Here is a 16,427-nt window from a genome sequence, read left to right as displayed (position 1 = left end):
GCCAAATGAATTGAAAGGGAAATGTTCAATGTGCTATATAATATAAACGTATTGTGTACCATGGGCCTGTATAAGCACATTTGAAGGTAAGATGTCCAAGTCTAACCAATTGAATGATCCAAATATTGCCCAGTAGGGAAATATGTCATTTTCCAATGGAGAGGGACCCACCTTGGACAAAATCTGAATGGAAAAACATATTTTCCTTTTTACAGTCATGGAGGTGAATGACGTACATATGGTTTTGGTTCAGGATTGAAACAGTGATGAGGGGGTTATTTAAACAATAGTGTCTATGACAGGGTGAATAAACAGTCAAGCCAATTTAGACACACAGCTCTTTTTTATTTATTTATTTTTGCAACAACAACAACATCATCATCATGAAAGTGTCCTTCCACCGTTTAGTTCATTTTTTGCGGCTGCTGTGAGCGAGACAACAACCAGTTTAAGGCTTTGATTTTAGAAACGTGAATAGTAGGTATCTGAGGTACAGCCAAACTCTTGTCCAGAACACTGTACGTAGTCTCATTGTTACAGCGAGGGATCGGACGCTTAGCACCATTGTTCATAACCCATGGCTTTGTTAGTGTGACACTGATGGGGTGCTTTGAGGTGGAGCCATTCCTTTTTCAGTGGTACCTTGGGGAACACAATGTCCGAACAGTAGGCTAGTCATTTAAATCTGTCACGTTTAAATGACACAGGTTCATAGAAATGCACATGACAAAACACTCACTAAGTCCTGTTCCGTACATCCGTATTATATGTGCACCAACTGAGCGTTTCAGCTCACGGCATATTTAATACAGGCACAGCGACATGAACAAACATCTCCCTCTCTGACTACTCTACAGAACATCAATCCAACACCCTGATTCAACAAGTAGCACATGCCTTTATCATCAATAATATAAATGCTTTTTCTGGGGTGTGTGCAGCCAATATTCTTTTTTAAACTTTTTTTTTAGAAAAAAAACATGTGGACGCACAGTTAAAGATAGAACTGCCCATGTCTCTACCCCCTTTAACATACAGTTGGATCCCACACATACACACATGTGTTCACATGGAAACGGTTGCCCATTCTTTTGCTTTTGCTGTGAAAAAAGGGAAGCAGTATGCAATGGTAACCACTGAGATGCAAATAACACAGTGTACTAATCAAATGGCTTGGTTGGCATGGCGCAACAGAAACAACAACCAGGTTGGCCCGTAAACATACACATCTCGGTTCTTTCTAGCCTAAAGAAGGAAAATAAATAGAAACCATTGCAATATCTGCTGTCAAACCGACATGACAATTCTCTGTGTTGTCACGATCACATTTCAAACTTTTACATTCAATTTAGTTAATTTGCCTTACCACTGACCTATGAATTGAAGTGGATATTAGCGAGATGTATTCAACATGAGTGACCTGTTCCACTATCGTATATACCAACTATGGGAACGATGCAGGGATGTAGAGCATGTGATTTCTCGGTTTGACCACAACCACAACACCAACCGGTATTTCTCTGTTATCTGGCCTATATACTCATACATGTTGAATACTTCTCTCTAAAAGTGCCTCCCTTCAAAGGACATATTCTAGCACCTTTTTTTTTTATGCATCTCTTATCCGTCATTTCATTACACATTAGCTCTGCGGCACACTGCTTACCTCAACACCACCGGCTGCCAACTCTCATTCGGGTCGACCACCATGTTGTTTTGTAACATAGCATGACCTGAGAGCCAGACAGGAATATAAATCACCCTTTATTGGATGGCATCACAGGGCTGTAACTTTATGCGGATGAACAACCTCCCCCTCTCTGTCTACCTCGGCCTCCAGTGCCGGGCGGCACAGACAGCAGCAGCCTCGGTACGGACCTCGACGTCTGCTCAGTCTACCTCTTAGAGCCTCGGCCGGCAGCCGCAGGCATAGTCTCTCCCTGGTACCTCGTCACACAGAAACCCCTGCGTCGCCGCGTCCCCGGCGGGTCACACGGTGGTCTCGTACTCCATCACCTCTTTGGCCGTGCCCAGACAGCGGTACTGGATCCTGGGTGTCACCGGAGCGGCGCTCTCCAGCGCCAGGATGGTCTTGCGCAGCCTGCGGTCGATGAAGTGGGCGTCCCAGGCCGGGTACTTTTTCCTGGGGAGGTCTATCCGGATCACCGGGCCCTCAGTCCTGGGGGTGAGGCGGGGCAGCGAGGCCCGAGCCCCCCGGGTCGCCCGCACCTGAAAGACGTCGGCCGACCCCCCGGCCCCCTGCTCGCGGTCCTTAGTCCTTGGCAGGGTCCTGGGGGGGCTGGCCACCACGTCGGGGGGCAGGGTGGAGGCCGGGGACGCCAGGGGCTCGTCATCCAGGCGCTCCTTCTCCACGACGTGGCCCCAGCCGGAGACGGGGCCGTCGGGGTGCAGCAGGCCGTAGTACACGCACATGAAGAAGGTGCCCAGGGCGTAGCTGCTGGCCACCACGCACACCAGCGCCACGGCGGAGAAGTCGGAGGTGTGCTGGCCGCGGTACAGGTACCACAGGGCGGTGAGGGCCACGTTCTCCACAAACACCGTCAGGCTGTAGATGAGCATGCGGCAGCGCGTGCGCCCCTCCCTCACGCTGAACCAGCAGAAGATGTACACGATGCCCACCATCATGTTGTAGATGATCTCCTCCCACTTGGACATGCAGAAGTCTGTCTCACCCTGGATGATCCAGAAGGTCATGATGCACCAGTGGGCCACGATGAAGATGCCAAAGTAGAGCTGGAACACGGAGGCGAACAGCGCGAAGGCCACGGCCCGCGCGCCGATGGTGAACAGGTGCCAGAGGATTTGGATGATGACTGCCTTGTAGGTCATGGGGAGCTTGTCGTCTCGGGAGTCCCTCAGGACCTTCTGATAGGAGGCAATCATCCATGACAGAGATATCAGAGAGGCGGAGGCAGAGAGCCCTGGGGACCGAAGAGAGCGAGAGAGGAAATGAGAGGGAAAGAGTGGGATGGAGTGGGAGAGAGAGAGAGAGAGGGGAAACAAATTAGGTTGGAAGGAGAGACGAAGGGAAATTAGGGTGATTAGAACGGAAGAAACCAGGGGGAAGAATACCATGAAGTAATGCCGTATCGTGACTGCGCCACACTCTACAACGCGAACAACTGGCCATTCTGATTATATCATTACTTTCAGAAGGACAAAAGAACTCAACTGAACAATGTCCTCCAAAGAAAATGGCGACCGGGTATTATCTTAACCATGGAGCCCAGCGAGACCAAGTGACACATTTTCAGTACTCAGCAGGCGCCCTATTGAGTCCAAGACAAGTGACTAATCGCCCTGTATGTGAGCAATAGGCGTTTGTGGAAGTGATGTCAATGCTTATTTTTTACTGTCAAAAAAGTAGTTGGTAATCGTCTGCCAAAACGTGACGTTGATGTCTTGGGCGCTCCGTGTGTAAACAGTTTCCCCCACGGTGTTTCCTGTGGCTAAAGGGGCCACTTGGACCGGTGTCATGGTGCTGAGGGCTGCAGTGGGGCGGGACCCCAGCATGGGGGGACTTACCCTGGAGGGGCAGGACCTGGCGGGCCTGGACCATAATGCTGAGCTGCAGAACAAGCTGAGGGGCACTTTTGAGGAAGGATTCCAGCAGACGCAGCATGCTGATATCAGCGCTCTGGAACATCATGCTCCAGTAGAAGTGGTGCCGCTCGTGGTCGCCGCGCCAACGGCTCTGCACACCCAGATACAAGGCGTGGACGTACCTATGGGGGAAGGGGGGAGGGGGATAGGGGGAGGAGAGGGGGGGAGGAGAGGGGATGCATGTTCAGAGGTGGTTCACTAGAGATTCACTGCGATCGGTCAGCCTTAATGAAAATTAACCTAAAGAGTAAAAAGAGTTGAAATGCGCCTCTTGCAATTTTCTCTAATGCTCCCGAAATGTGTTGCATGTATTGGATTATCGTGAATATTTAAAAAACCAATAACCGTGCCAGTGCTGTGGTTCTCTAAGCTGATGACGTTCCTCGGGTTCGCCCCCTGTGGAGAAACATCCCATTTGGCTTCCAAGAGGCTGTTTGATTTTTATTTTTTTCGCTGCTCTCATGAAAAGAGGATGAAACCCACTAAGTAGCGTGTGCATCTCCAGAAGGAGCCTCGCGCACAAGGGGACGATGGAGCCAGTGTGAAAGGGATCGCTGAACCGTGCTAGGGTTTGTGTAACCCTCATTTGTTCTGGTTTCCTGTTACACAAAGTGTCCTGCGGGACATCATACATCCACACAGTATGTGCCAGCCCGTACAGTACGGCTATTATTATCTGCAGGAGAGGATGCAGGGACAATTTACTTCTTCGATTTTGCTGACGCCTTGATCAAAAGCAACTTACAACCATTCATTCACACATTCACAGCGGAGTCAACCAGTGAGGAGTGGTCAGGGCGAGTGGTATTGCTCAGGGAAACCTCAACACTGGAGGATCGTACTAGCAACCTTTCGGATACCAATCAACCCACTCTACCTCCTGAGCTACTGCAGATACTATAGTGCCCAACCCTTCAAAGATCCTAATTCCCGCTGATTGCGTATCGCTGTCAGATAGTTCCTGAGTTTACGGCTGAGGATGCACACAGGAGGTAATCCTCTTAAGACCCACACCCGCCGCCCTGAGAGCAGCGACAATTAACAGAGAACGCACAACAGCTTTAATGGTATTACCGGTAATTCTGCTTTACCACATCGGTATAATGTACTCCTGGCTTACGCACACACAAATACACTCACACACATACACATACACACACACACACACACACACACACACACACACACACACACACACACACACACACACACACACACACACACACACAGCCAAGAAATCAATAAATAGTGTTGAAGAGGCAGGAAGAGAAACTGTGAGGGAGAGAGGGATAATGGGCGAGAGATGTGGCCTAGAGATAGCTTGTATAATTGATTCCCCTCTGATTCCTTTATCATCACAGTGTCTGTCTGTAAAGATTATTCGTCTAACCTTCCTCCCACCGTAGTTCAGCTGGAAGCCTCCTCCTGGCTGGCAGCAGCACAGATCTGCCAGAGCCAATCAGAGCATCCAAGAATGGAGGACTGCCTTGCCATCTCTAACCGAGCAGCTGACCCACAGACCTAGAACTACCGAACCATGTGGGAGCGGAGGGGGACCTGTGCACCCATTGCTTCATGGTCTCGCTCAGCACAAGTTGGGGCATTTTTTAGGGCTGAGTTTTAGTGTTGAGCTCAGAGCCGAACATAGAAGACCCAAAAAACAAATAAGTTAATAATATTAGGAATGCTTAAAACCCTTGGAATTAAGCCACGAGAATTGGTCTACATATATATAGATACTGCAGCAGTACCACTCCTGAACATGAAAACGATTTACTCAGAGGAGGACTATTTCACAATAATTTAGAGTCTAGAGGAAGGAGATTTGACTATATTGGCATTTCTGTGGATGAGTTGACGATTTTCCCCAGGAGATTATTGACCTAGAAGCGCATGAATGGGGTGGAGCCACTTCTCCAGCCGCGAGACGTCAAAAAATGTACAATACACTTCGACATGTGAAGTCTTATGCATGTTTCATTAACACATACCCACATGAAATGTAGCTGGGCTTGGAAGAATGCAAAGACTAATCAAAGCCCGCATGCATGCACAGATCGAGGAACAGATACAGATATGAGCAGAGAGCGCGAGTAGGCTATAGTCTAGTGTGTCTGCTTACACCCGTTTATATCGTCACATTCTTACCTCCAGACCTGTGCAAGCTGAAATATGTGAATGATGGCTTGAAAGATCCACATAAAGACTCTGCAGCAACCGTGGGCACCTCCCCCTGTGCCCGCAGCAGGCAGCCCCCCGACCGCAGCAGCCCGGCCAGCGCCCCGCTGATCGCTGTCCTTGGTGCTGAAATTGTTCTCCGTGCCCGTCGCTGCGACCACCGCGGCAGCCGTGCCGCTCTCGGTGGTCTCCGCATAATCGTAGGCGAACCATCTGAAGCTCAACACCTGCACGACCACCGAGGGGACTATCACAAAGACTAGAGTCAACGCAAACCACCAATAGTTTTCCCTTAAGTAGTAATCCGCGGCCAGCCACAGGTCTGAGGCCCCGTCCGAGAAAAAGACCAAAAGGGCGCACAGCGTCCAGCAGCAGTCCAGGAGGGAGTAGCGCTTCTCGGCGGGACGGCACTGCGGCGAGCGTTGGTCCAGGCTGGAGGGGCACTCGGGTGGGCTTTCGTTTCGCAATGAAACGGGTGCACCGTCAGATTTAGCGGCCATGTTTGTTGTAGAGAAGAGAGTGAGTAAGAGAGATGGGAAAATGATGGAAGGGGGAGGGGGTCATGTAGCCTGTGTCTATGCATGCGTGTGAGGGAGAGAGGGAGGATGGGAGGATGAAGAGGGCGAGGTATAGGTGAGAGGATTGGAGGACCGCTACCTCCGCTGCACCCCTATAGCAGAATATTAGTCATTACTATTTCATGAAAAATAGAGCAGTTCTGACCGCTGGTTAAAAAAAGACTAGCACTGTTAATTAATGGCATATTTTTTGTCATATATAAAAAAAACAAAAAAACAATGATGTAAATTGGTTTGTCCCAGAATGAAAAAGATGATTTTATTTTCAAATCTTTCATAAATACTGCACGGAAAGTAAATGATGCTGACACCTATAGGTGATATCAAGAACCACACATTAATAAATTGAATAGTGGCCTAATTGTTTGGAACTGGATAACCCTCATTTCAGTAATTGGAAATTATTCAGAAATAACAAATCATGTTTGGGCCTCATTAGAAAACAAGCAGGAAGTTCAATATTTTGGTACAGGGTTAACAGGCCTGGATATCTGTCCATCTACAAGCATCTTGCTTTAATTAGCCAGTCATTCAGGCTATGTATCATAACCCTTAAGTTAACTGATATGAGCTTAATCAAAGTAGCTTTGATAGATCACTTTATTTCTTTATCATACTTAATAAAAAAGCAGTTTTATGCTGAACAAAGTCCATCACCAGCAAAACTGTTGTTCAATACCAGGTAGGCCAGTGCCTTTTGACATCATTGGCCCAATGAATATCATAATTATATATCCTAATTAAAGATAGACCAAGACGAAAACAATGAAAATGTACTAAAATTTAATCATTCATAAAAGCTGGAAAATCATGTGTGACAGGGTAACACAAGAAGAATTATTAGTTAGTACAATATAATTTCAGCTTCAAGACAGAAAAAAAAAAGCGTAATTTCACCCATCAGTCTATAAAATACTAATTTCCTTAGCTTCATTATGCAAAAATGGAATTAGAATATATTATGGGAAATATGAAAGCCTGGCAGCTTTCAATATAAAACAAAGTCACTTATAGGAGAGATGCGATCTCACGAAGACACTTCCTAGCAGTATGAAACCTATGGACCACAATGCATGTTGTTGACACGGTTAGTGCAGAAGAAGGCATAAGAGGGCCCACGTACATGATTCCTTTTGCAAACATAGTCACAATATGCCAAAAAAAAAACAGTTGTGTTACTTTCATAAAACACTTTAGTCTCCATATATTATATGGTCTTTCCTTGAAACCTGACATTTTGTTAAAAGATAAGACCGTTGAAAAGAAAGATAACAGTTGTCATCAACCAAGGCCAACAATGATGAATTACGTGTTGGGGGGAGGGGGGGGGGCTCTTCACCATTAAAAAGAGAGAAGAAAATCTTAAAATAATGTGCCGTCTCCTCTCCAGAGTGGTGAAGTGGTTCTCTGTCAGCCGTTGTCGATGGGATCCAGAGTGGGCTTGGAATGCTGGCACCATCCGAATGGGCAACAGCTAATCATTACAGGGATCTGCACAGAGGGACAAATCCTGGTGAATATGCAACGCTGTGCTACGTGCGAGAATGCAGAAGCATAAGGAGTGGTTTGTCAAGCCATTTTTGGCTCTTCTGTGAGGAGACGAGTGATTAACTTGGATCAAGTAGCAGCAAACAGCTGACATTTTAATACACCAAAGACCCAAGCAGAATGGCAACAATTTCCTAAAAGCCCATTTAAGGTCGTAATCACTCTTCTTCAGCACACCGCAGTTTGTAACCGGGCAACGCTCTTCAAACACCGAGTGCTGTTACACAGCTTCAACAGCAGATGGAACTGTACGCTAGATTAGGCTTTATGTGCGCATACAGCCCAAATAAAGGGTTTTAAAACATTGCAAAATCGCAGCGGTGTGAACTGGATAGTGCCGGAGCATCTGAAGCTGTTGCCTTTCGTCAGAAATTTACCACGTTTAAATCGACATTTTAAAAACCATTTCAAAAGCGGTTTTGTCACAAATCTTTGATCTGAACTTTACTGAAAAATGGTGCATACAAATAATTAAAAAATATCGCCCTATATCCCATGTCGGATGAAGGCATGTTGGGCCAAGTTCTGCTGAGGCTTTCGCTGTCCGCTGGTTATTTATTAATGCCAGACAAACGGGCCTGCTTGTAGCGGGCCAAAAGCAAACACTGCACCGGTCCCCTTATTCCAACTGGCTCGCATTCAAATACCCCTAACCATCCCTGGCATTAAACCTAATCCATCAATCAACCTTCCAGTGGCCATTTAATTGAATTACTTTCCCAAAAAGGATGACCCCCCCGGTATGGACTTCCAATATCTATTAATTATTCAGTCTTCTGCTGAAGCGTGGATGACTCAAAACGAGTGTATGTACTGATTCTATGAACTGATTACAGGCTTGTTGTGGTCGAGATCCTCACCTGGCTTAGCGCTGTGGCTCACCGGCCTCTTACAGCAGCGTGCAGTTGGACTTCTTCTTGGCCTTCTTCTTTTCCATCGGCGTTTTTCTATTGATCTGTCGCACCAGGTCATAGAAAATCTACAACACAGGAGAAAGAGCTCAGACAATGTCTCATGCAGATCTATAGAAATGCATTCATATTGAAAAGCGTATGGGGTCATACTTGGCACTGGCACCCACCTCGTTTACGTTGATCTTTGATTTAGCTGAGGTCTCTAAAAAGGCACAGTTGTTCCACTGGCGGGCGAGGTTCTGCCCCTGCTCCTTCCCCACCACGCGCTCGTCCTCCAGGTCGCACTTGTTGCCCACCAGGATCATGGGAACCTGGTTCAACACAAGCACTTCTCCGTTAAGACACGATTGCTTTGTTATGTTAGACATCAAGTTGCCATCTCGAAGACCTCCATTTTGTTCTTATGGCGTAGTTCCCCGCTACACACGAGTGGGTTGAAGAGCGCGCGTGTGCTCTTCTCTGACGGAGCCACTGCTGCTGGGTGCTAATGACACGTCATTACCTGCGCCGCTTGAGATTTGAACACCTGGTGGGTAAGTCTCCAAGGACAACTAGTTTGTAACATTCATGGTACAAAGAATGCAAAGGCTTCCATCAGGGGGCCATTGACTCAATGTAACCCAATACAGGAAAAGATAAGGAATTAGACATTTATTGAAACAAAAAGCTTCAGGGTTGCCACTTAAATGTGTGATAAACATTTTATAAGGCGTATCACCTCATGTTGGCTCATTCAGTTATAAATGGCCTATCAACCCAACTAGTCGATCATTAGTGAGGAACATTGGCAAGAAATGGATTCAGTATATTACACTAATTAATATTAAACTCTGGTTAATATTCAGTGTTGAGATGAAGCCTTTTAATAGAACACTGCTAGTGAATACAGTGTAACCATGGATACACAATTAGCATCCAGTGAGGTCAAACTGTATTTCCTATTCACGCTTTGGGGAAACGTATTTATACACGCCTGACACCAAATACTAACTGCACAGTCACCAGGCAGGCGTCTATGAATAAATAACGCCACTCAGCATGGAGTAGCTCATGCCTCTGGGGCAGCAGAGGATGTGAGCCAGAGTGAATGTGGCCGATTGCATCTAATAAAGGCAACTCCATTTCCATTTGGTTGCTACGGCGCCCGCCCACACCCACAGAGTAAACTTACATGAAGTAGAGAGGAACGGAGATCAATGAGAAACCAGAGCCGCTTCATGTTAACAAAGCTATTTTAACAGATATGCTATATTTGTAAACCTTTAGTGTACTAAATCCTTCAATGACCATGATACGTCATCAGGGTTTAAGGCAAAATGCTTAGTGGAAATACCGGCTTCTCTGACAACAATGCCACGGCCAGCTTGTTCTCCTCTAAAACTTCTGTTCCGGGTCAGAACATTTGTTTTGGTTATGGCCCCTGTGTTATGATTCACTATTCTAAGAATCGGCCAGTGTGCCAGATATGAAACAATCTAGCACACAAATACAGTGTGCTGCCGCCACAGAAGCAAGCAAACAAACTGGATCCACGAGAGCGTTCTCTTCGTAACCAGTACTAAAAAAGACTTGTCTTTTTTGAATAAACTCCATGACCAGAGCTGTGCTACATTACTGTAACAACGAAGAGTTGCATTTGAAAGATGGAGACCGCCTTGTGCCCAGAAGGATTAAAAGACGTCTTATCCAATACCTGATCAACTTACAGTGTGGGAATAGCCGTATCTTGTCATTGACAAATAGAATACATTTGCTCGACTCAAAATATATTGCTGCGCTCAGCTGGTCTTGCACTGGTGTTCGTTCATAATCCTCCACCGAGCTGAGCCTCGAGTCTGGGGACGTGGGGGCAGGTGGAGACATCCTCTCCAACATTGTGAAGTTGGACCGCGGCACGCATTTTAAAAGGCTTGTTGCCTAGGTTGCCCATTTAAAATCAGGTTATGTAACTGACTGTCTCTCTGGCATTACCCTACATGTTGATATTCCTGACTGAACCTTGCATGCTGTAAAACAAGCACAGAACATCAACTATAACTGGAAATCCTTTTGGGTCTTGCCATTATCTTCCCTGAGAACTCACCAAGGCAGCGGTCAGGTGATAATCACACATGAACCAGGATTCCAATAACACAGGCAAGGCCATTAGCCAGTGAAACTCTTGACGTCTTAAACATGAATATCAGTGAATGGCGCTTGGTGTGGCGAGCTAATGTCCACAAAGGCCTACACTTTATGAGCCTGTGTAGGGCTATGTTGCCAACGTCGGTAACCATATCAGTCCGTTTCTTTGAGTGCGTTTCCATGGGCTCAGACTCCGGACCACTCACATCCTCGGTGTCCTTGACTCTGAGGATCTGCTCCCGCAGGTCCTGCAGGTCGTTGAACGTCGACTGTGCCGTGATGGAGTAGACCAGAGCGAAGCCCTGGCCGTTCTTCATGTAGAGGTCCCTCATGGCCGTGAACTGTTCCTGGAGGACCGGGGGAAAGAGAGACACCGTCACCAAAGCCCCCACCTGAGCCCGGCCCGCCAACACCCTGCTGCCGGGGGCGCCTCTAAACTTACAGTTCCGGCCGTGTCAAGGATCTCCAGCATGCATTGCTGTCCATCCACCTCCACTTGCTGTGGGGAGGAGAGGAGAGAGGAAATGTGATACACGTGGCACCATGGACCAGGGGAGTGACTATGCAGGAGGAAAAGCGGGCGTCCGTACCTTTCTGTAGGAGTCCTCTATTGTGGGGTCATACTTCTCCACAAAAATGCCTTGCACAAATTGAACTGTCTGGAAGGGACAAAGACAAATACTGTCATTTAGAATAAAACTTACAATTTGAAGCCTTCATTTGTAGCATATGGGAAAGTATAAAGAGAATGTAAATGATGTGTGAATCAGCCACATATGTTTCACACGAATGTAAACTCAACTCTATCAAAAATCGAATAAATGATCTGTAGTGACAGGGCAATTATAATGACTTTAATATGGCCTAAATTATAAATGACTAAATGAAAGCCGGCCAGTTGGGAGTGGAAGGCCTGGCCTGTACTCACCAGTGCTGACTTCCCCACGCCTCCTGACCCCAGGACCACTAGCTTGTATTCCCGCATGGTAAGGCTACTTCACTAGACCGCGCAAGGAACTGCAGGCGCACAACAAAAACAAGTGAACTGTTGGTTAGTTTACAAATCGCTATCAGCAACTTTTGTACTTAATACATAGTAATACAAACAAGAAACAATCTATGCAAGAAGCAAAACCACATTGCGGGTTGCGGTTCCACACTAGCAAATGGTATCCCGAATCCTTTCAAGCACGGCAATTATGACCGAGCAGTAAAGCGCGGCCGACTGACATCAGCAGATTCAACTCTCCCTCTCGGCCAGAAGAATGAGCTCCGTCCCCCACCCACTCTCCGGGGACGTCAGCTGTCTGAGAAGGTGGGGCTCGTGCTGCGCCCCAAGATCACATCGCACAAGAATCAAGAAAAGGAGAAGTAGGAAGTGAGGGGGCACTTCCTCTAGCACAGTCACAGCTCTCTGCTAAGTCACCAGGTAAAGACTCACAGCACCAGAAATAACTATCAACACACACACACACACACACACACACACACACACACACACACACACACACACACACACACACACACACACACACACACACACACACACACACACACACACACACACACACACACACACACACACACACACACACACACACACTTCTTTTTCCAAAATAAGTAGAGTGATATAATTGAACTATCGTTTAATTAACATCTAGATGATAAATGCAGACATAACATACATTTAAATGTTTATAACCTGTATTTTTAGGTTCTTTTAGGCTGGGTTATTTCCATATCATGTTTAAAGGCTCACGAGAATATTAAGAAGATTGCAATCGCAGAAAAAAATACATTTCCCATGAGCCGCTTTGCCTCTTACCACAGCTACTTGAACTGATTGTGTATGGATTTAGAAGTAAAAAAAAAAGCGGACCTCTAGTATAGTGGTGGTAAGCATCAAAAAGCCAGCTGTGTAGCCAAGGCACAGTACAGTGTCTCAGATGTTCTGGATGCGATGAATGCCCTGTTGTCAACCGCCAGAATGAAATGAGAATCCCATTTGATGGTACACCGAAATAGTTCAATTAGCTTCAAATAGTGCATCTTTAAAGTGATATTCTCCTAAAATTAACCAAAACATGTTCCCAAAATATAGTAGCACAAGACACAAAACTACAAAAACCTAACCCTATGCTAACAAAAGCAACCACTGCTCTGGAAAGGCAGCACAAGGCATATATCATGCTAATATGAGGCCACTTTGATTCACAAATGTCAAAGGGGGTGGGCGTGTGCGCAGAGAAATATCATTAAAGAGGCTCTTTGAATCTACTAATCATACCGGGTTTGCCGATCACAGACTTGAATCATTACTGTGGGACCTTTGTCGAACACTGGGCCACACAATACAAAAAAACACTCTGTCACACTCAACCAGCATTTGCAATTCTAACTACGACGAATGAAGCACACGCAGAAGCCCACAATGAAAGACGGACACATGAGGCATTCTACAAAGGGCCATTGTAATGACCACCCCCCACTCAAGAGTGTCAGACAAACACTGAACCAGAGATCAGAGGAGACAGCATCAGCCACCATGTTAGAATGATGGCAAGAGATAAGATGCACCTCAGTTTAATGAATCATCTGGCGATACTTATAGGGCTTTTATAACAGGAATAAAAAGAGCAATATGACCTTTTTCATGTAAAATCATAAATATAAATGCCACAACATGGCCAAGCATTAATTAATATGAGCGGTCTCTTTGCATAGCATTCAACTGCATACTACAAAATTGAAGTTTTCATATCAGGTAGTAAAACATAATAGTAAGAAACAACAATCAAGTTCAACAGGTGCTAAATAGCTTTGAATAACTTAATATGCTAAGCTTGCGTTTAATCGCTTACGAGAAAAGACCTACCGTGTACACAGCTGCTGTCGATGACAGCTCCCTCTACATCTGGCAAGGAGGGTCCAGCAGACCTTGTAGCAGGCTGATATTGAGGGCAGGTGCTGAGCCGTGCTGTGACCCAACAAGCTAGGCTTCTCCAAACGAATTCCCACAGGAAACAAGAACTGTTTTCAAACAGGAAGAACAGTCAGAGTAATAACTTTACACACTGCATTTCCTTTAAAAAGATAACTCGATTTAGAGATTAGATTTGTAATGCAGTGTTTAAAGTGTGGAATATCACACATGTATCGATGTGGTAAGTTATGATTGTCCTACAACATCTGGTTTCATGATCTTTACCATTTTTTTTTTTTTTAAAGATAGGCGTTTATATAAAGGCAGCTTGATTTTTTTGGATCAGAATAGAAAAAACGGCAAATAAGTATACACCGTCTTCTGGGATCATTATGCCATTAGGGCTAATTAAAGGAAACGCGTTCAAATAAAGGCCTTCTACTAAGTATTGTGAAAATCTCTCGATAATTGCTGCGCCAATATTTTCTACTGTCGACAAAGTAACAGGCCACAACTCAGCTTCAGCTCTGCTTTGCGCAGTGGCTTCCCTAAACACGATAATAGTTTGAAATAACTTCATAGTAGACATAAATCCAACATGATTTTAATTCTGCCCATTTGTATCGCACTGTGCGGGCAAGAGTTATGATCTCAATATCACCCAACTAAGTTATACTAGTGTTTATGTGGGGCTTTATCCGCCGCTTCCTAGAGGAAGGGTGGGGCTGTGAGCTCAAACAACCGACACACACCCGACGCAGCGGCTCTAGAAGTTATAACGTGAGGGGAACCGTGGAAATGCGTCGCGCTGACTCCAGCCCAAACGTTGCCCTAACTGCGGCTCCTCGTTGGAGCCGATGTCGTCTAGGTGTGTTAACGCCTTTCAGGCGTGAACCCCTCGGCTCGGTACCCCAGCATTACACACCTAGACGACATCGGGCTCCACATGCTAACGTTTTACCACAAATAAATCCCCCATCAAGTCCAAAACGAGGCTGGCTATTGGAGCCACGACGCGGTGGGCAGCCCTTCGCCAGGGACGTGTCGTGCTACATCTAGTTATGATCGATCCCGTCTGATCAGGCCGTCGGCTCGCCTGGTATTAATAAACCCGTGTTGGTGAATGTTAGCCTCCCTTTACAGCCCGGCGCTAGCGGCTAGGACAGGGAGGCTAGGAGTTAGCAGATCCAAAGGCGTGGAAAAACAACCGAGCCCGTTACTATAGTTAAATTATTTTGTTGGACGTTTACACCCCGTTTATGTACTCTCATATTAAGCTTTTACAAGACAGTGACCCTAGTTCAATACTGATGAAAAAAACAGTAGAAGTTGCTCTAATGGCGAACTAGTTATTAGCCGATAATAGCTACTCGGACTCGGGTTAGTTAGCCTAGCTCTCTTACCCGAATTAGTTATTAACATTTCACGTATAAAAAATTAAGCTCTCTTGTTTTCAAAGCGATATGCAGAACAACCTGTGTTTAGGCCTCAACTATCACATACTAAATGCATATTTCGACACCGGAAAAGATTTGAAGTCACTTACCGTGCTCCGCTATGTGCAGAAAATCACACTCAGCGTGAATGTACGGAAGGGTTGTAGCAGGGGCTGCCGATTGGTTCGTCAGCAGCCAATAGGGTTAAAGTGGTTTTATTACATTTATTTATCGTTAATTAAATGTTTTTATTTTTTTATGGAAATACATCCCTTCTTATTTGAAATAAATAAATTAGGCACTATAATGTTTTTGGTTATGCCACTACTTCTTAAACAATTTCTTCCTCTATCCTGGTGTGATTATAGGCTAGGCCTACATTATAATTAGTCTAAAGTTTAATAATCAGATGGAGACGTGGGTTAAGAGAGTGGGATGGATCTAAACCTATTATATCAATAAAGCCTTTAGCATTAGGGAGAAAGAAACAGCACACTAAAATAGAGCCCTAACATTTTGACTATAATACACAAATATTCAAGTTTTAGATTCATTGTTAACCTCTTCCTTGTCTTGTTCAAAATACCTTTACATTTATCTACATGTCAATGTCCTGTATATGTGACACAAACCTCAGCGATTGTGATCAATTTATCTAGTGAAACGGCAATAATAATAATAATAATGAGGCTTGCCTTTTCATTATCGACAACTCAAGATATGTGTATTTGAAACCTCAACAATTTGTGTTAAACACACTTTTGGCAACCACACACAAGGATTTTATCAAATAGTAGTACAATGCCTAAGCTGAATCCTACGTGTTTTCCTTTAATGGTGCACTGTTGAATAACAATTTTGCAATGGGAAAATATTAATTTATGTTCATGTATTCTTGAATACTGTATACTATTATCCTGACAAAGGTTGGATCCTGTGAGAATACAGTTCTTCTAACCTGTGTATTCATAGTTCAGATTACTATGGGTCTCTTTCACTGACTGCTGGCAATGCCTTTTACAATGTCAATGCACCAAGCTAAAGAAAAAGACACCCAACTGGCCACACCCCAATATCTGAAAGGACCAGTGGAGAACTTACA

At 45.4% G+C, this 16,427-nt stretch overlaps 2 protein-coding genes across 2 annotated transcripts; both read right to left on the bottom strand.

The window, feature by feature from the left end:
* Positions 1-324: 324 nt before the first annotated feature.
* xkr7a (XK related 7a) lies at positions 325-6,754 on the bottom strand. The gene is made up of 3 exons (XM_060051274.1): positions 5,773-6,754; positions 3,547-3,746; positions 325-2,942 (listed from the first exon to the last, which is right to left on the bottom strand). Exons 1-3 carry the CDS (start codon positions 6,300-6,302, stop codon positions 1,990-1,992), a joined length of 1,683 nt encoding a protein of 560 aa, XP_059907257.1. The 5' UTR covers positions 6,303-6,754; the 3' UTR covers positions 325-1,989.
* Positions 6,755-7,146: 392 nt separating this feature from the next.
* On the bottom strand, positions 7,147-15,550 carry LOC132457594 (ras-related protein Rap-1b). Its single transcript, XM_060051884.1, has 9 exons — positions 15,436-15,550; positions 13,842-13,996; positions 11,895-11,983; positions 11,557-11,625; positions 11,409-11,465; positions 11,173-11,313; positions 9,010-9,153; positions 8,789-8,907; positions 7,147-7,871 (listed from the first exon to the last, which is right to left on the bottom strand). The coding sequence occupies exons 3-8, from the start codon at positions 11,949-11,951 to the stop codon at positions 8,818-8,820; spliced, it is 558 nt and encodes a 185-aa protein (XP_059907867.1). The 5' UTR covers positions 11,952-11,983; positions 13,842-13,996; positions 15,436-15,550; the 3' UTR covers positions 7,147-7,871; positions 8,789-8,817.
* Positions 15,551-16,427: the final 877 nt, after the last annotated feature.

This window comes from Gadus macrocephalus, chromosome 1 (genome assembly GCF_031168955.1).
Source record: "Gadus macrocephalus chromosome 1, ASM3116895v1".
Classification (NCBI taxonomy): Eukaryota; Metazoa; Chordata; class Actinopteri; order Gadiformes; family Gadidae; genus Gadus; species Gadus macrocephalus.
Note: the sequence above shows the minus strand (reverse complement) of the source record. Positions and strands in the feature narration are given on the sequence as shown.